Source organism: Typopeltis vanoorti, chromosome 1 (assembly GCF_054136105.1).
Source record: "Typopeltis vanoorti isolate ZY-2024b chromosome 1, IOZ_Tvanoo_1.0, whole genome shotgun sequence".
Classification (NCBI taxonomy): Eukaryota; Metazoa; Arthropoda; class Arachnida; order Uropygi; family Thelyphonidae; genus Typopeltis; species Typopeltis vanoorti.
The window spans coordinates 165,221,975-165,242,344 of record NC_143549.1 but is presented as its reverse complement, the minus strand read 5'-3'; the positions used below and the strand labels follow the sequence as shown (position 1 = coordinate 165,242,344).

The 20,370-nt window shown below is 34.6% G+C and overlaps 1 protein-coding gene across 1 annotated transcript; it reads right to left on the bottom strand.

Moving 5' to 3' along the window:
- Positions 1–16,671: 16,671 nt before the first annotated feature.
- On the bottom strand, positions 16,672–17,658 carry LOC150110603 (uncharacterized). The gene has a single exon (XM_090402434.1). It carries the CDS (start codon positions 17,656–17,658, stop codon positions 16,672–16,674), a length of 987 nt encoding a protein of 328 aa, XP_090258560.1.
- Positions 17,659–20,370: the final 2,712 nt, after the last annotated feature.

Below are 20,370 nucleotides of genomic sequence, written 5' to 3'. Positions count from 1 at the left end.
TGAAAGAAAGCCTCCTCCAAGCTACACCATCCTACCGTATCTTGAGCTCTTCTGTACCACTGAATTTTAATCATGTCTTTATTTGCCTGTCAGACAAGTTAATCTAATACTTTTCATATAAGAGCTGGACCTCCGTTTTTGTTATTATGATATTCAGCTGTTGTGAGTCTTGGTGTTTAACAACAGGAAACACAAACAAACTACAAACAATTGAAATGAAATATCTCAGGAAAGTGGCACAAAAAACAAGACTAGACCGAATAAGAAATCAAACCATAAGAGACAGCCTTCAAGTTGCACCTCTGAATCAATTCATAACACAAGCCCAAATGAGATGGTTTGGACATCTCAATCGAATGGAAGAAGGAAGAATAGCAAAAACTGTCTACGAAAGCCAGAAAATAGGGAAAAGAAACATAGGCAGACCCAGGAAAGGTTGGCAAAAGGAAATTAAAGAAAAATTGGAAAAGAAGGGAATTAACTGGAAAGAAGCAAAACAACAAACCTTGGACAGGACAGCATGGAAATCTCTTTGGCAAAATCTCGACGCTTAAAAGCATAAGAGATCATAGACGAAGAAGAAGCTGTATCTTTTCCACTGCTGACTGGGTGAAGGCCTCTCCCATTGCGGAGGATTTAGTTTACTTCTCCCATGACAACCCACTCCATATTAGAAGAGCGTATATACAGTGGCCGTAGCTAGAGGGGGACGGAGGGGGCGGTCCGCCCCTTGGCTGCACTTTGAACCTTTTTGAACTTTTGCATTTAATTCTAAAATACAGTCTCGAGAACTCATTTCCAAATATTGTAATACTACTGTAAATTTTCCTCACAATTGCTGTAAGTGTTGCTAGTTGTGAGAGGAGTTTTTCTAAATAAAACTGATTAAGAATTACCTACATTACTATGAAATAGGCTTCGCCAATGTCATCGGCGATTTTGCTAACAGAAAAGCAAGAAATATGACATTTTAGAATGTTCAAATTAAAATTATACTTCAAAAATAAACATAGTGTTTTAATTTATTTCCCTATATGTCGTTTTGACTATTTGTAGTATTTTTGGTTTGTATTGAGAGGGGCGGCAAACTCAGGGACCGCCCCGGGCGACAAAAGCTCCAGCTACACCACTGCGTATATATATTTATGAAGGTGAAAGACAATCACAAACATTCATCCCTCTTTATTTTATTTTAAAGCCGGGTACGAAACTCGGAGATCGAAATTCATCGAAATCTAAGAGTTTCATGCAGAAGAACTATCGGCGAGTCCAGGTGTAAGTGATCACAAACATTCATGTCCTGGGGGAATTTCAAGCCCAAGCCTTTTGGCTGGATTTTCTTAGTGGTGTCTAAACCTGAGGTAGGAGATGACCTTCATCACCGGGTGATGAAGGTCATCTCCTACCTAAAGACGATCACAAAGATCCATGCCCGTAGCCAGATCCGAACCCGCGACCTGCTGGTTGGAGAGGGGTACGCTAACCTCTAAGTCAACCAGGCTGGCAAAGTAAACGACTAAATGGTTAGATTATGAAAATTATAAGAAGCTGGCTAGAAGAGTTTACCCTGTACTCGCCATGCCGTAATTTCATACAAACACACCACAACAGTCCTCTTATCAAAATTTAGTTTATAACTAATAAAATCATTATTAAATGTTAAAATAGTTAAATATACCATTAACTTTTTCAACCGTGAACAAACCACCATATCGTCCAACAATATTCAGTGAAGGTGGTTCGATGAGTTTCAGGATGGAATGTAAAAGGGTGTTAGTTAGCAGTGACTCTTGTTAATGATTTTTTTGTTCTTGCTCTTAATGATTTAATTAATGATTTTGGAGGAGAGTGGAGGAATAATAGTGGCCAATTCAGCAGAGCACTGTCCATGAAAGTATCTTATAAATATGGAAACAATTGCTATCTTCTTCAGTCTATCCATTGGTATCTCTTATTACGATTATTTCATTCTTTGAATGCGTTTAGCCCAGATTAAAATTCTCTATGAAATACAAAGAAAATAAATATATAAACTTCTTAAATTTAACCAGATCTGATAATCATCATATGAGTACAAAAGTATATCACAAACCCATTATTATATTAATTTGACACAATTTATTAACGCCTACAAATATTCATCTTCTGTCACTGCTTTAAACCAAGAAATTACACGTCTGAAAGAGATCTTCCATCTCGGCCGTATCCCCAATAACTAATAGATTATGCTATTTACTCACACCAAAATCACGTCTCTTCTTCAAAAGCAATATATTTATATTCCATATAGACTGAAAATTTTCATAATACTTTTATAATAATTTTCACAATTTTCATAATACTTACAAAATCATTAAAACGTATCTTCATATCTTCCAGTTACAAAATTGTGTTCGCCACCAGCTACAAAACTTACTAAAAAAATAAAACAAAACCACAAAAATTCATACTGGCATAATGCAGTTCACAAGTTTAACGGTCAATCAGGGTGTGATACCTACTACATTGGATCTACTATCCATTCTTTAAGATAATTTAATTGAACACTGCTGAGATTAAAATATTCCCGTATCAAACTGTTTACATTCCGTCAAACAAAAGCACGCTAATAATATCGACAAAAATTCCACTACCGAAATATTTTGCATGCAATACAATCAGCATACTCCTGAAATCAAGTTCATCATCATTGATTTCTAAGAAAATGAAACCAAATTACATGGCTCTGAATCACCACCCAATAGGCTACAAACAGGAAAAAAAAAAAAACTATCTATCTTTTCCCTCATGGCAATATAACAAAATAATAAAATAAATGAATATCTGCAACTCTCGAACCAACTTAATTCCTCTGAATACATCATTTCATAAAACCACGCGGCAATCGCTTTTCTAGTTTACTATTAAATATCATGAAATTTTCTGATAAATCCAAAATGCCAAATTTTAAATATGTAAGTATCTCAACAATTTACACAAAAAAGTCGATTATTTTTCTAAGGATCAAAAAAAAATCACAAACAATAGCAAAAGAAACAAAAACACTGTCGACTAGTTGTAATCAGTTCCATGAGTGGAGGGGGGGAAGGAAATCCTATCATTTAAAATCACGGCACCGTTCAATGACAGTAGAATACAGTAGTTCAATGACAAATAATACATTCCAAGTGCAACTAATCTGATTAGAAGTGATAACTGATCTATGAATGAGCTAAATTGTGTGCATCACATCAGATAAAAGGTGCTCTAGAGAAGACTCACTTCTTTCTACAAGTTCGATTTTCTTTTCTTTCAACAAAGCGATCGCACAAAGTGATAAAAAGAAAACAAAATAAAGATCCTCCTGAATAAGACAGAATAATCAGTGCAGTGCATCAAAATACAATACCTATCAGATGTCAGCACATCTTTTTTAGCTGAATTCTCTCTCTCTCTCTCTCTCTCTCTCTCTTATAATCTACTTACTGAATGATCCATTACTCTCACAGCATGGCGTACTTTACTGAATGAACTTGGTTTAATCTTCTAAAATTGAAAAGCAGAAACGTATTCTGTCCGTATTATGAATAATCCATTTGTTTTATCTTTGATTCTTCTCCTATTTGCTTTTTTGTTAACTTTGACTGCAGCTGCTAAAATGGATTTCTTTTCTTTCCTATCCACTTCTCTACATCTGTATTATGTTCATTTGTCAAAGCTATCATATTCTTTCTTATTGTTTTCTCTCGCTTCCTCCATTCCTTATCTTAGCTGTCTCGTTGGTTGGTTTTATATCTCCGAGATTTGTTTAAGTTTCAAGTAACTGTATTATACACTTGCATTGTTTCGTTCTTTTTCGTCTTTGGTTCCATAACAAGGAAAAGAAAAACTCTGCCTGCTTCAGCAGCTTTTTTTTTACTTTCCAGAAGTTTGTGTTTTTAATAAAAGGTGTTTCCATCAAGATTATGCAACTACACAAGACAGAGAGAGAGAGAGAGAGAGAGAGAGAGAGCACAACCTTGATTGTTTCCTTTTTGTTGATGCATGCTATGTAATCCAATTTCTTGGTATGTTTAAAATTGCAATTAATTTAGTGGATGCTTTATCTTGGTGCAATACACGTTTTCAAATATATCTTAGAATCATTTGAATTCATTGAGTTTGATTCTCTTGTGAGAATATGACTAACAGTGAGGTCTAAGGACATCAATTATTTTGATATGTCTAAACCTGTACATATTCTTCAACATTTAGCTATTTTATTTTATTTAATTCAATTTTGCTTAATTTATGAATGAAAAATCTTCCTATATCTATTATTAATCCAGAGAATTTTAATAATAACTTTATATACCTTTTTATTATTTATATACGGAAAATATATGGATTTTAGCCTCATAGAAGTTTAGAAAAAGGAAATGAGTAGATAATTGATTGCGGAAATCGACCGTGAGATGCGGTGATTTCCTTGGAGGGTAATGGATGACAATGCTGTAGCCAATCAAGTTCCAACTGAGGCTCGGCTATTGCTGTTACCCTCTTGCCATGATCAGAGCTTTAATAGCTCAATAACAATTTATACCTTCACTGTCCTCTACAGATAACGGGGAAGATGAAAAGCATTCTTGCTTCGTCCCTTTAAGCCAGTCCTTATAAGGACCATAAGTTTAAAAAAAAAAAGTAAGTTAATCTTAAATGTACTTGACGAGCAAATTTGGTTTGTTTATACCTGGAAAAAGGATTACACAAGAATATCATTTAAATATGATTGCAAGTTTGATTTGATTTAGCTTTTTTTGTTTTTCATACTCTTTTTATTATTCGGTAGATAAGTTACTATTGCTCTAAACGAATTATGTACAGTAATTATATTTTCAGCATACGAGTTGGATAAAATCCAATTTTATCCAACTCGGCTGAATTTGATGTACTTCAAATTCAGCCAACTACTGTAGCATCGTGTGTGTGTGTGTGTGTGTGTGTGTGTGTGTGTGTGTGTGTGTGTGTGTGTGTGTGTGTGTGTGTGTGTGTGTGTGTGTGTGTGTGTGTGTGTGTGTGTGTGTGTGTGTGTGTGTGTGTGTGTGTGTGTGTGTGTGTGTGTGTGTGTGTGTGTGTGTGTGTGTGTGTGTGGTAAGAGGACTATAAAGACCGCTCTATATGCTTAGAGACTATCGTACACAAAAAAGTTATTCATGATAAAAAATTTCACCCTTTTTATTTCACAAATTGAAAAACAATAAGAAAGTCGTTAGTAATTTGTATTTATGTAATTTGTAATATGTATTTATAAGTTACGGTTTTAGAAAACCTGTTTGTTTGATTACCTTGGTCGTGTGCTGCCCTCTCCCACCCTTTTGATATTCTCAAAGGCAAAGTTAGCAGACAATCGAGTGTGATTTCAACAAAATACAATTGCAATTATTGTGTGTTGTAATCACTGATTTGGCAATGATCCGGCTCTCTCTCTCTCTCTCTCTCTCTCTCTCTCTCTCTCTCTCGTGTGTGTGTGTGTGTGTCTCTCTGTTTTCATTTTGTACCTTTACCCACCTCTCTGTATTAATCCATTTGTTCATCATACAATTGCCAAGTTCCTTGCAACACCAACGTCATTAGGAGGAAAGCCGTATTTTGATTGTATCACAACATTAATTATATCCGTTTCGCTGTTGTGTACGAGGTGGTACAACTATAATGACGAGTAGGACATTGTAGAGGTACGTGATCGCACAGTTTTCCTTGAAATGGTTCATCATTTGTTCAGATTTCCTCGCCGAGCAAAAAAAAAAAAAAGGATAACAGAGAAAATCCCCTAATTCATCTTAATAAATCAGCTCCTTTTCACAGTCCTCCCAAAGGAAGCGAAGTTTATCTTCTTTTATCATTTCAGTTTGATTGAAATGATGCCCATTAGACAGACTGCGAGTTGCAAAGTTAATAAAATTTATAAGGCATTTTCACGGTATGAGGAAAACTATTTCAACCATAAACTGACTTAAAGATATTACATCTTGAATATCGAAACAATAAGTAAATAAGTTACTAAAAGTAACAAAGTGGGATGTTAAATAAGGTACACTCAATTAAAGTAAATACGGTACATATAAACTCAATACAACAGTGACTATTGCACTAGCGATCATCTATTATTGGCTTCTTTGGTTTGAAGGGAAGTTAAGAAGACAGGGTGTCAAAATTTATTTAAAATTAATACATCATTTTTGTTGCAGTTTAAAAAAAGATTCAGTCGGACTTGTGCCTTCTGGGAACAGCTTTTGTAATTAAATCTTGGCTTATAAACTAACTTTGTTGCCTTCTCTGATGACTACATATCAGGTTCATTATCGCTTCATCAGATGAAACTTCATAAGGGAAGTTTTAGATTGTATAAGCTGTTCCTAAACCTGGCTGTAGTCTTAAAAAATACTTCTAGCTACAACAGAAAAGTTACAGTAGAAAGATGGTTTAATTTTAAATAACTTTTGGACCCTCTTGCTTCCTTTCAGTGCAAAAATACTAATAATAGTAGTAGCAGATAATCGTAAGGGATGGGGGGAATCCTTTAATTATCTATATCTTTGTTTCTGAGGCCATTTTATTTGCGTGTCTTGGACATATATGAATCCAGTATATATTAATGGTCGGTTTGCATATTTTGCTAGAAAGCAAAAAGGCAGTTTTTCCGGAAGAAAGACTCCTGTTACTACCAAATATATGAGACCTGCTAACTCACTTTCAGGTGAAAAGTCTTTATAAACATTCTTTATGCCCGAGACAGGATTCGAAGGCAGGTTTTTCTACCCAAAGGACATCGCTGTTACCAACTAAGCTATGTTGACTCCTTTGATTTAATGAAACGCTGGCTTTATATATTATTGTTATCAGAAGCATTTGAATGAATGTTATAGAAATCTAAATATGGAAACAAATTTTCCACTTTAAATGCTAAGGAAAACATTGTAAAGCATAATGTTATTTACTTATGAATGTAATAAATCATCAGGTGTTGCTATTCTTGGAACTTAATTTCATTAAGGCACATTTGGTATGTTCTTTTTATCATTTCGCCCTACGTTCACTGATAACGCAAAAGCAAATCTAAATATCATTATCTATTGTCCGAAATGTGAATGTTAATTTGAAGCGTTATTGTTTTCAGAATCTTATTATGCGAATTCTCTCCATTTAACCAGCAATGAATTGCTTGAATGTAGCATTGGTAAGTTAAGTAAAATGCAGTATTAATTAATTACCATTTCGATCCGTTATACATTAATACTCATTTTTTAAATAATATCCAAAAAATAGGAAAGCTTACTGGTTAACACGAAACAAAGTTTTAGAAAATATTAGCATGATTTTCTGAAATCATTTCTAGAAAAAAATCTACTTATCTTAGAAATTTTATTTATGAAAGACATCGAAAAGTGAGGCCTACTGAACTCATAGTTCTGGACTTCAGTTAAAAATCGGCTCCTTCATTATCGAAATTTTTGCATAAATAGCACTGGTAGAACTGAAGGTCGGCAATGTTGCCAGTTCCGAAAATTCTCTATTACAGGCATATAGATCTTGTTATCCTCCAAATTAATTCGATACGAACTTACATTATTTTATCAAAAATCGACTTTTTATTTATTTATTTTATTTTATTTTTTTTTTCTGATGCCATCTCTAATAAAGGTGTTCAGATGTGTTTCTGATAACGTTTAAAGGAAAGAAAAATAAAAAGAGTTATTAACGTCATCAGGAATAGTTCCAAAATTTATTTTCATTTTAATTACGTTGCAGATTGTCCGTTGATAAAGTGGAAAATATCATGAGGAAATGTAGGAAATGGAAAAGGAGAAAAAAATAAGAGTAGGGGATGGTTTAAAATCCTTTTAGAAATGATTTTAAACTGTACCAAAATGCACCAGAAGAGCATCTCAATGAAAAAATAATAAGAAATAAATAATCGTCTCGGTATTTCAAAATAATAATAATAATAATAATAATATTTTTTTTTATTGTTCTTTCAAATATTTACATATGTACAAAGATCATCTCTTCAGTATATTATTTTACAAGGTTCAGCACTTTGTGCTACATATAATGAGATTTAAATAGTAATGATGATAACAGTTTTTTTTTATATAACAATCATAATAATAATTTACAATTATATTGTTCAGAGTTACATAAGTTGTATAATATTACATGTTGTGGTTTACTATTTTTTTTTTCAAGTTTGAAAAGGTGTGATTATATAACAGTATTTACACATATGCAATCTGAATATTATGTGTCCTTATTTTCACAAACATACGGTGTAAACTCATGATTTACTTTTAAAATAATTTTTTTTTTTGCATTGCATATTTTTGTTACAGTTATTATATACATTACATACATTTGTTACCATTATTATATACATTACATTCATTTGTTTACATATGATACATTACTTACATTTGTTTACATGTGATATTTACATTACGTACATTGGTTTACATATAATACATACATTGGTTTTCTTGTGATACGTACATTACATGTGTTTGTTTACATATGATACATCTTGGATGAGAACTAATTTTTTTTTCCTTTCATCCTCGAAGCTTAAATGTAATCTTATCTGAAGATGACACCAGTTGGTTATTAGGTTTTTTTTTTTTTTTTTTTTTTTTTTTTTTTTTGCTGTGTTAGGATGCAACGGAATCTATGATTGAGAAATTCGCGCGCGCGCACTCACACGCACGCACCCCCCCCCCACACACACACACAATAAATTGGAATGTACTGATGCGTCGCTGAACTGAAAGCCTGAGCGAATATATTGTGTTTCATTAAGTTTGTATGGTATTTTGGGTGCATGTTTCTTGTTCGTAGTATGTCCTTAGAGCTCTTTTCAGGCTATTGTAGTTTGTAAGGTTTCTGTATTCAAAAGGTAATTTGTTTATCATGTCTGGGATGTAAAAGTTTCGCGTGGCCTTTCCGTAGTGATTATTGTATTTATATGTGATATAATTAGTGGTCTGAGGTCTTGTTATACGGTATGTATTTCTAATTGTCCTGTAGTTGGCATCGAAATAATGTTTTAGCAAGGCTGCATAGTGACATAAATGTTTTGCTGTCAGTATTTTGTGTTCTGCCATTGCAATGTTTATAAGGTCGTGATTTTCTCTTTGTTCCCAAAAGACCAGTTTTATCATTTTGTACTGTAGCGACATTAATCTAGTTAATTTGTAAGGTGCACAGAAAGCATACGTTGTTATAGCGTATCTTAGTATATTTTGGCATAGTGCTTTGTATACTAGTGTTTTTAGGCGTATGGGAAATATGTCTTTTAACCTGTAGAGTTTGCCAGTTATTTTTGGGAGTTTGTTGTGTAGATGTTTTATATGGCTATTCCAGTTCATATCTGCATCGAGGTAAATTCCAAGGTATCGTATTGTTTCAACCTGAGTGATTGTAGTGGTTTTGCTGTTCTGTGTGTTTTTCGTGTTGGAAAGTGGATGTTGGATAGTTATATATTTGTTATCAACTGGTCGAGTCAGTGGATTTCTGAATATCATTAATTTTGTCTTTTCTGAGTTTAGGTGTATGGAGTTTTTCGTGAGCCAGTCTATGATCAGATTTATATCATGTTGCATATTTGTTTGGGCTATGCTTGCGTTATTATGGATGGATATTATTGCTGTATCATCTGCGTACTGGAATATCTTACCTTTGAGTGGTAACTGATTAATATCGTGAGTGTAAATGTTGAATAGAGTTGGGGAGAGTACAGAACTCCCTGTGGCACTCCACAGGTTACTGGTAGCTCTGCTTCGGTTTGATCCTATACGTGTGATATGCTTTCTATTTTGGAGGTAGTTTGTAAACCACCTGTGAAGAGGCCCGTCTATTCCAACATGCTTCAGCTTTTCTAACAAGGTTTGATGTGTAAGTGTATCGAATGCTTTGGTTAGATCTATAAAGACTACCATGGCTATTTTGTTTTTGTCTAAGGCGGTATTAATTATGTCTGTAAAGTCTTCCAAGAGAGATGTTGTTCCCTTATTTTTCTGAAAACCATATTGTGTTTTGGGGATAATATTAAAGATCTCAGTGTATGGTGTGAGTTTCTTCAGTATGATCCGCTCCATAATTTGATTGATAATTGGTAAGGTTGCTATGGGTCTGTAATTGCTGATGAAATTTCTTTTTCCTTGTTTGTATATGGGTGTAATTATTGCGGTCTTTAGCATACTTGGTATCTGTCCTGTTTTAAATATTTTATTTATTAGTTTTAGTAGGATTGGACATAAACTAGTTGCATGTTGCTTTATATCTTTGGGTCTGATACCATCTGTTCCTGGGCCTTTGTTTGGTTTGATTTGATGTATTGCTGAGAGAAGTTCTGCTTCTTTTATGGTTGGGAACCATAATGTCTGTTTTGATCGCGGTCCAAGTGGAGGGTCTCGTTTTGTGATTGGGGGAATATTTCTGTGAAGTTCTTGGATCGAGTCTGCAAAGTATTGGTTAAAGTCATTTGCTAGTTGTTGGATAGGTTTTATATAGGATAGGTAATAATAATAATAATAATAATAATAATAATAATAATGTTTTGATCTTTAATTATGTTTCAGACTGTCCTGCAAAATGAAATAGAAATGATAACTATCATTGTAATTCTTAAGTTCGTCGTCCGAACAATTTAGGTATAGGCTTTTTTTATGCCCTGTTCCTGCTCTGTAGATGAGTTTGATCTTTCCATCTTAGTTTTGGACGTCCACGGTCTCTTCTTCCTGTGGATTTAAATTCTAGTGCTAGTTTAGGAATCCTATTGTTATTCATTCTTTCTATGCGGTGTGACCAATTTTGTTCTATTCTTCTATTTCTTGTATGATGTATGTTTTTTTGTATGTAATCGTTCTCTTATTTCTGTGTTTTTCTTTTTATCTAACCTAGTGAAGTCCCAGGAGAGGTCTTAGAAACTTCATCTGTGCAGCTTCCAGTCTTTGTCTGCTTCTTTATTTTAGAATCCAAGTTTCACTTCCAAATTTGAGATATGTTTTAGAGGGTCATGTTATGTACTCTTAATTCAGTTTCTTTAATCATTTATTTTGCAAAATTTATTTTAATTATGTCATTCATTCTATTGTAAATGTGTAGTCTTTCTTCCAACTGTGAATCAGTATTGAATTGCGAGATTGTATTTCCTAAGTATTTGAATTCCGTAATTCTTAAGTTACTTTATTTTATTAAAATCAGCTTCTTGGATGCAATTTCCTCTAGGCTAAAACAGTAACAGCATCAATGAAATCCTTTAAATCATCGTTATTAAAACGAATCTTTCCACTTCATCACAGCAACATATGTAGGTCCACTTCACAATGGTGACCGTCAGACAAAACCTCTTTCTTTCCAAATCGAAGAACAATGAACATGCATGCACATATTACCATTGTCTGTGTTCTTTCTCTCTCTCTCTCTCTCTCTCTCTCTCTCTCTCTCTCTCTTTCCCCTTTGCCAATCCTATCTAGGGATTCTTGGGGATCGTTATGGCAACAGCTGTGAACAGATGGTCTTTCGTCCTCTCGAAAAATCAATACGCGAAAATCGCCACACTGTTTAATCAGCATACCATTTCGTACTGGTTAGTTTCACGTGTTTTCCTATAGGCAATGCTTCAAAGATCAATAACTGACTGTATTTCTGGTATTAGTTGAAAAACTGCAGCCGACAAAAACTAAGGCGCTGGTGTTAGTATAGCATGGGTGTTAATTATGTGTGTATGTTCTTTAGTTCGTTTATTTTTCGCTGAGGGGAAAAGCAAGGTTCGTGGAGATATATTCTTTCACGTCCATATAAGACTGGCTAAGTTGCCTTCTACCGAAACTTATAAAGGTTCTTCGTATCCTAGACAGGATTGAAATGTATAGATCTTTGCAACCGATGAACAAAAGTCGTTTGTGTTCACAACTTAGCTAAGGAGATGCTTCTATTTCTGAGTCATATTTTGAAAGCGTTAAGAGGTTCGTGAATTCTATTTTAATCGGTAATATATTCAACATACTTTTACCAAGGTATCTCCTTCTCTATTTTTTTTTCTTGTTTTCAAATCCACGGTATTGTATTTCAAGCCTTTCAAAATTTCATTATTTTGTTTTTCTTCCATTCATGTATTCTTCACACAAAACTGTTAACGGATATTATAAATACTGTAATTTTCTTCGTCTTCTTCTTCCTTAGCTTGCTGGACCTCTAAGGTTCTTTGTTGCACGTATTAACTCCTTCCATTCCTTTCTGTCTTGAGTTTTTTCAGTCCAGTCCAGGATTCCCATCTCAGCTATCTTTTTTTTTTTTTTATGTTATTTTACCACCGCTGCCAGGTCTTCCTCTACGTCACTTTCCATCTGGTCATCTTGAATGCTCGTTTAGCCATTCTCTTTTCATCCTCTTTCCACATGTTCAAGCTGTCTCAACGTTCAAGCTCTGATTTCATCAGATGGAAGTGAAAATCTATACAGTTCATATACGGTAGTTCTTAATTATGTCTTCTCATTCACATAGACTCCTCTGAGGATTTTATTTTCATTGGCTATTTTAAATAATTCACAATAATAAAAAAGTATGGTAAATGTCCTACATGTATGACTGCAGCAGAGAAAAAAAATAGAAATTTAGTTGACACTGGAATGATTCTGGTGTTTTATGTATGATATTGTTCGGCTGGAAAACTTAAAGCACTTTGTCCTGTGAAGAGTGCCATACGATTTCATGAGAAGATGCATCTTTTCCAGAATAGCTTGCCTATTTCGTCTTCCATATTTATGATATTATTTGCCAAGCTTTTTAGTTTCTAATTCTATTCTTGGAAAAACAGTATAAGTTTCTTTTAAAAATGGATGATAATACACCTATGATGGCTGTGATAACCTCTAGCTAGTATAAGAGAGAGAAAAAAAAGACAGAATAGAGTGTAAAGAGCAGAACTTGGGAGAAAGAATAAGCCTAAATGGCTCATTTAATATAAAATCCTGGTTGTTTCTTTTTATAAATTTCTGTACTACATTACACTGGCTGTGCCCCTCCCTTCTCTTATGATCTGAGAACGATTTGGGGGTTCATGATTAAACGCCAGAAATCTTTTCATTGCTACGCTACAGATGGAAGACACAAGGATGGTATGCAGGCAGCTTGCAAGATAACAGTTTTTGATGAATTATGTGATATTGTTGTCACCCATAGTGAATATGGGTGACTACAATATCAAAATAATTTCCTTTTCCCATGACATTCGTATTTTATAATATAGAAAGATTTATATATTTTTTTTTCCCGTCAGTCTAACCCACGAAAGACTGCAATTCGTTTCTGATAAACAGAAATATCGCTTTAATAGTATACAATGAAGTTCGTTGATGAACTAAGGATAAAGTAATACGAAAACCATACTATAGAGACTAACACTAGAGTCGAATAAATAAATTCAGTCGTATGAATAAATAAATGTTTATACTTAACATAAATATAAATATGATAAATAAATATTCTGAATCTATTTTTAGTTCGCTTACTAAAGTATAATGTGCATATATTGGATGCAAGCTATTGTTATGGCATATCACTAGACAGTTAAAATATAATGGGCTCGAGGAAGTAACTTTTTAATATACTGTAATAAAATTCGACAAACAATTAAAATAGGAATATTAATTGGGTGTTGAGCATAATGACTTGTGAAAGGAGGTCACATGCAGCGATAACTTGGGAATTACTGCTTTGATAAAACACCGATATTTCCTATCAGAAGGAGAAAGTGGAAGACGGCAAAGTTGCAAACAATCAACGCTACCGTACATGGAAAAAAAAAAAGAAAAAGAAAGAAAAAGAAAAAAAAATTGCTAAATGAGATAGACATTTTCAATACATGAATGAAGACTTCCACTAAATATTGATTAAAGACTTCCAGCAAGATAATGAATCATTTGCATTGTAAATTGGTACGAATTATCCGATGCTTAATGATATGCCGAAAAGACTCGTGTAATGATTTTCATTGCAGCAGAGGTTGTTCCAGTTCCAGCAACATTAAAAAGCTAATAGCGCCTTAATTTCTCCCGAAGGAATTTAATTGCTAGTCATAAAAGAAAAGAGTGAAGAAGGAAGAGAATAATTTTTGGAATTTCTTTTTATGCAAAGTATCACTGGAAAAGTCTCTAATGGAAAAGCATAACGCATATAAATTAACTGTTTCGAAATATGAAGCCACAATTGATATTTGTAAAGTGAAACGAATTCACTTAGAAGGAGGAACTGTTACGAAAATTATTTATGGTGCTTCAATAGCTCAGTCAGCAATGACGATGCCTGTTCAATGAAAAGACTAATATCCGAATCTTGTCTACATCCCAAGGTAATTTTATAAGGACCTTTTAAACAGAAGGTAAGTTAGCCAGTCCATTACGAAGATGTCAAGTTTTTTTTATCCCACAAGGCAGACTTGTCATAGAATAGATGCATGTGACTGACAGCAAGCTATGTAGATAGTCTGCTGTCGGACTATGTAGATAGGATTAAACTCTGTCATGACATGTACGAGGGTTATATGAAGCCAAGGAACTTGACAGGCCACAAAGCCTAACACATGAAGGAAAAGGTAAGATTATTATACATTTAAGAATTGAAAGAGTACAGAACAACAGAAGTAGTTCTGTGAACGTTTCGATTGTTCTCCATCTTTGTTTAATATTTAAAAATGTCCCACGTGCTCCCAAGAGAGAGAGTGAAAGAAAAAACGAGTGACATTTCTGGATGAAAACAGCAAGCAATTAGGAAAATATTGTATGCTTCATTTCCTCCCCCACCCACCTCTCTCTCTCTCTCTCTCTCTCTCTCTCTCCCTTCTGCAAGCTGCCTGACAGGTAACGAGATTACGTGAATAATTTGTAAACGGTAGCAGACCTCTGCATGATTATCTTTTATTTCAGAGAATGGTAATTGTCTGGCTTGAAATAAACTGATGCCAGTTCCCATTATTTATTTTATTGTTTCTCTTTATATATATATATATATATATATATATATATATATATATATATATATATATATATATATATATATATATATATATATATATATATATATATAATAATTTAAATGACTCTATACCGAGAAAGAAAAGTTTAATGTTAAGATACGACTAGTTTCATTGAAAATTCAACTTCTTCAGGTATCACAAGCAAAGAATTAAATAAAAAATAACAGAGACATGATAAAATACATTAACAGATCTAGTATAAAACACACAAGTACATTAAAAAACAGGAATGCCTGCTTGAGTTCCAAATGAAGTTGACTACGAGCGTGAGCTGACACGAGTGCGCCAGTATTGGGCAGTGGCAATGTGTGCATCAGAAATATTGTAGCTAAGGCTGTTATTAATATGAGATGAATCAACCGATATTTCTCTAGATTCAACTATTCTTCTTTCAAGTTCATCATAGCACACATGGATATTAGAAGTTTGTGGCCAGTCTACGAGGTGTTGGCGGCCTTCATCCGAGTTGATAAAGAAGAGAACGTGACTAGAGAGAGCGCTGGCCCTGGTTCTGTTGTAGGAAATGTCTCTTTGGTGTTCTTCCATGCGTAAAAGGATGGATTTAGCTGTCTGGCCGTAGTATGGTTTGCCACAATCACACAAAATCTTATAGACTCCTGGATACGGAGTAGGAAGATGTTTCGTTTTAGGTCTACTTAGTATGGATCGAAGTTGAGGAAACGTAGCGAAGCAAGTTCTAATGTTGAATTTCTGAAGTATTTTGGCTAGTTTTGGGGAGAGAGAGCTGATGTATGGTAACGAAATAAAAGCTCTTGGTGGAGAAGAATCTTCAAAAGCAGTTGAGTGGTGGACAGAGAGAAATTTATTAATCTTTTTAAGAGAGAATCCATTGTTAACAAAAACAAAAGACCTTTGAAGAAAATTGAGTTCATATTCAATTTCTGTTTCATCTGTTAATAAAGATCTGGCTCGATGTGCCAGGGTTGAAATAATACCAAACTTTTGTGGAGGGGAGTGATGGGAAGAAGCATGAAGGTATCTGTCTGTGTGAGTGGGTTTTCTAAAAATGGAGATTTTGATATTTTCAGCGCATCTCGTAAGTTTTAAGTCCAGAAAGAGGAGAGAGTCGTCAGATTCCAGTTAACATGTGAAATTGATTTTCTGATGAAAAACGTGTTGAGGTGGTCCAGAAAAAAGTTGAGGTTGTCGACACCATGTTCCCAGATGAGAAATACATCGTCAATGTAACGGTACCATACTTTAGGTTTAAGAGTCGAGGAATTAATTCTTTTTCTTCAAAATCCTTAAGAAATATGTCAGCATGAATCGGAGAGAGCGGACTGCCCATAGCTAAACCTGAGTTTTGTTTATAAATCCTATTATCGTATTTGAAGTATCCTGAGTTCACCCAGTGAGAAAGTAAGGAAAAAAATGTTTTGGATAGTTTCTTCTGGAGAAGGTTTAGAACTTTTTGAGTAGGTACATTCGTGAAGAGGGAAACAATATCGAAACTTGCCATTAAATCTGATGTGTTGAGTTCGATGTCTTTTATTTTGGAGACAAAAGCAGCTGAATTTTTTACGTGAGAAAACGAAGTACCACAAAGGTTTTTTAAAAAGTATGCGAGGTACTTTGAAAGGTTGTAAGTAGGGGAGTTTATGCCCTCAACGATTGGTCTTAGTGGAATTTATTTTATGGATCTTAGGGAGTCCATATAACCTAGGGATTAGAGGATGAATCGACCTAAGGGAAAGACGGATGTTTCTTGGTAACTCTGAGGTGGCTTTCAGTAAATTGTTGGTCTTATTGTGTAGTTCTTTTGTAGGATCACTATTTAGTTCAGAATAAGTGTCAGTGTTTAGTAGTTCCAAAATTTTGTTATCGTAATCCAATCTATTTAAGATGACAGTAGTCCCTTTGTCTGCATTATTGTATTTCAAACTTTTAATAGCTGATCTCTCGGAATGAGAAATGTTATCAGAAGGCGGTCTTGCGTGATTTATGGTGAAAATAGCTTCCATACGAAGAAAGCTTGCTTCTTGGATTGGTAATAAGGATGCTACTTTTTCTATCTTCGTTAAGAATAGTTCTTTAGGTATTGAAGTAGGAACTACAACAAAATTGAGACCTTTAGCAAGTGTACTTTCTTCAGCCGTTGAAAGTGGATGGGAAGATTTATTTACTACAACTTTTTTCATAAAGGCAGAATTAAGATTGGAAGAGTGACAATCCTGTATACATTTTAGAGAATTAAATTTTCTGATGAGATTAATTTTATTTGTATTCTGGACTTTAGAAGCTTTTAGAGCGCTAATATCTTTTAAATTGTTCCAAGATGAAGAGTCTAGAGAAGTAGATAAACGGACTTCAAGAGCGGTCTTCTTAGAAAAATAAGCAGCCAGACTACGTTTGGTATCAAAAATTCGTTTGGACAAAAGCTCTAATTTAGCTCTGCGGAAAATTCTTTGACCTCTTCCAGTTGTAATGGATTCCTTAAAATTAAGAAAACGGGGAATAATAGAATGGAACTTACATCTTTTGAGAAATATTAGTCTGTTAATGAATAATCCAATGGTCCTGAGATCTTTCTGATAATCTTTGATGTGCAAAAGTACTTCGTCGTCATTAGGAAAATTGATATTATTGTGCATAATTTTACTCGGTAGAAAATGTATGTAAAAAAAGAATGAAAAAAAAGATAGAATTTTCTTCAAAGGTCTTTTGTTAACAATGGATTCTCTCTTAAAAAGATTAATAAATTTCTCTCTGTCCACCGCTCAACTGCTTTTGAAGATTCTTCTCCACCGAGAGCTTTTATTTCGTTACCATACATCAGCTCTCTCTCTCCCCAAAACTAGCCAAAATACTTCAGAAATTCAACATTAGAACTTGCTTCGCTACGTTTCCTCAACTTCGATCCATACTAAGTAGACCTAAAATGAAACATCTTCCTACTCCGTATCCAGGAGTCTATAAGATTTTGTGTGATTGTGGCAAACCATACTACGGCCAGACAGCTAAATCCATCCTTTTACGCATGGAAGAACACCAAAGAGACATTTCCTACAACAGAACCAGGGCCAGCGCTCTCTCTAGTCACGTTCTCTTCTTTATCAACTCGGATGAAGGCCGCCAACACCTCGTAGACTGGCCACAAACTTCTAATATCCATGTGTGCTATGATGAACTTGAAAGAAGAATAGTTGAATCTAGAGAAATATCGGTTGATTCATCTCATATTAATAACAGCCTTAGCTACAATATTTCTGATGCACACATTGCCACTGTCCAATTGGAACTCAAGCAGGCATTCCTGTTTTTAAATGTACTTGTGTGTTTTATACTAGATCTGTTAATGTATTTTATCATGTCTCTGTTATTTTTTATTTAATTCTTTGCTTGTGATACCTGAAGAAGTTGAATTTTCAACGAAACTAAACATTAAACTTTTCTTTCTCGGTATACATTCATTTAAATTCTTTTTTACATACATTTTCTACCGAGTAAAATTATGAACAATTATATATATATATATATATATATATATATATATATATTAAGGATACCAAGTAATTTTATAAACTTTTTTTTACTCCTTCTCCTTCAAGTCTGAAGGTAGTGCAACACCAGGGCAACTCGTTGTAAAGGTGGGTAAAGAGCTGATCTTTATTCTTAGTATTTTCCATAATGTAAAACACATCGCACTAAGAGATGTATACTGTTATACATTATGGGTGGGGGTCACTACCCAGACCGGTTTTAACCTTTTTTTGAGGTCTCCTAGACCCTGAAATGTCAAGATTAACATAACATAACATTATTGGCCAGAAGGGTGAAGCAAGGTGCTTTTATTCCCCGTTGTCTGATAGGGAGGACGAATTGAAGGAAAGATTTATGAGCTGTAAGCTCTCCCTGGGGGGGTGGGGGACACGGAGATTAGTCATTGTTGCTAGTAATTAGGATGGTTTTTGGCCTCTTGTATTTGAAGAGATTTCATCATAGTTTGCTGCCTGTTTAACTAGATCGTTGGGGTGTGTTGAAATCTTTGAGAAGAATTTTTCCACTGTAGTTAGTAGGAAGGAGTAGATGCAAGGGATGTTTGTATCTCTATGCAATTGGACGTTCCTTACAAACCACGGTGCATCCAAGATCATGCTCAAACACTTATTTTGCACTGTCTCTGTAGCCTGAGGATATCGGTGTTGGATGTGTGGCTCCAAGCTGGAGATGCATATGTCACTATGGGCGGATCGTCAGCATGTAGAGGAGTACTTTAATTCTGGTATTTAGCTTGCTTTTTCTATTGATTAGAGGGTAAAGTTGTGCGATGGTTTTAGATGCTTTATCGCATAAGGCTATGATGTGTAGGTTAAACGTTAATCTTTTGTCTAGAATTACCCCAAGATATTTTGTTTCTGTTTGCCAGGGGATTTTGGTGTTGAATAGATAAAGGTCCCCCTTTATCTACTCAACCCCAAAAGAGTATAGAGATACTTTTCACCAGAAGATCTGGTGAAAAGTATCTCTATACTCTTTTGGGGATTCACTTGTAATCTCCATTTGGAGAACCATTGTTCTAGTTTTAGTAGGTTTTCTTGAAGTTTTTTAGTGACGAGATGTGGTTGTAGAGATCTGGCAAGTATTGCTGTGTCATCCGCATAGAGTGCTAAGATGGCTGACATTGGGTTGTGTGGGATGTCTGCCATATATATCAAGAATAAGATCGGTACCAGTAGGGAACCTTCGTCAACTCCCCCAGAGATCCGTCGCTAACTGGAAACTGTACTTTTTATTTTGACTTGTATATGTCTGTCCTGGAGGTAAGATTTAATTAGGTGGACGATTCTTGATAGTATGCCTGCTGAGATGAGTTTATGTAGTAATCCGAAGTGCCATATCTTATCAAAAGCTTTCGATATGTCAAAGAAAACTGCTGCAGTGTGCTGGTGCCAATTGTAGCCAGTGGTGATGTACTCAATTATCCTATGAATTTGTTGAGTAGTACTGTGATGTTGTCTAAAGCCGATTGGATATTTAACTCGTTTACTGATGCTTGTAGTTTGGAAAGGATGATTTTTTCGGCAATTTTGCCTAAGTTTGAGATCAGGCTGATGGGTCGATAGCTTTCAGGTAGATGTGGATCTTTACCTGGTTTATGTACTGGGACCATATCTGCGACTTTCCAATAGCTGCGGAAATAGTTAAATCGGAACATTGCGTTGATTATGGTGGTGAGATGTACGACAGCTCTTCGGGCCAGCAGTTTAATTATTCTATTTGTTATGTCATCTGGGGCAGGGGATTTTTTATTCTTTAGCTTCTTTAGAACTTCAAAGATTTCCACTGGTGAGGTGTTTGCATTG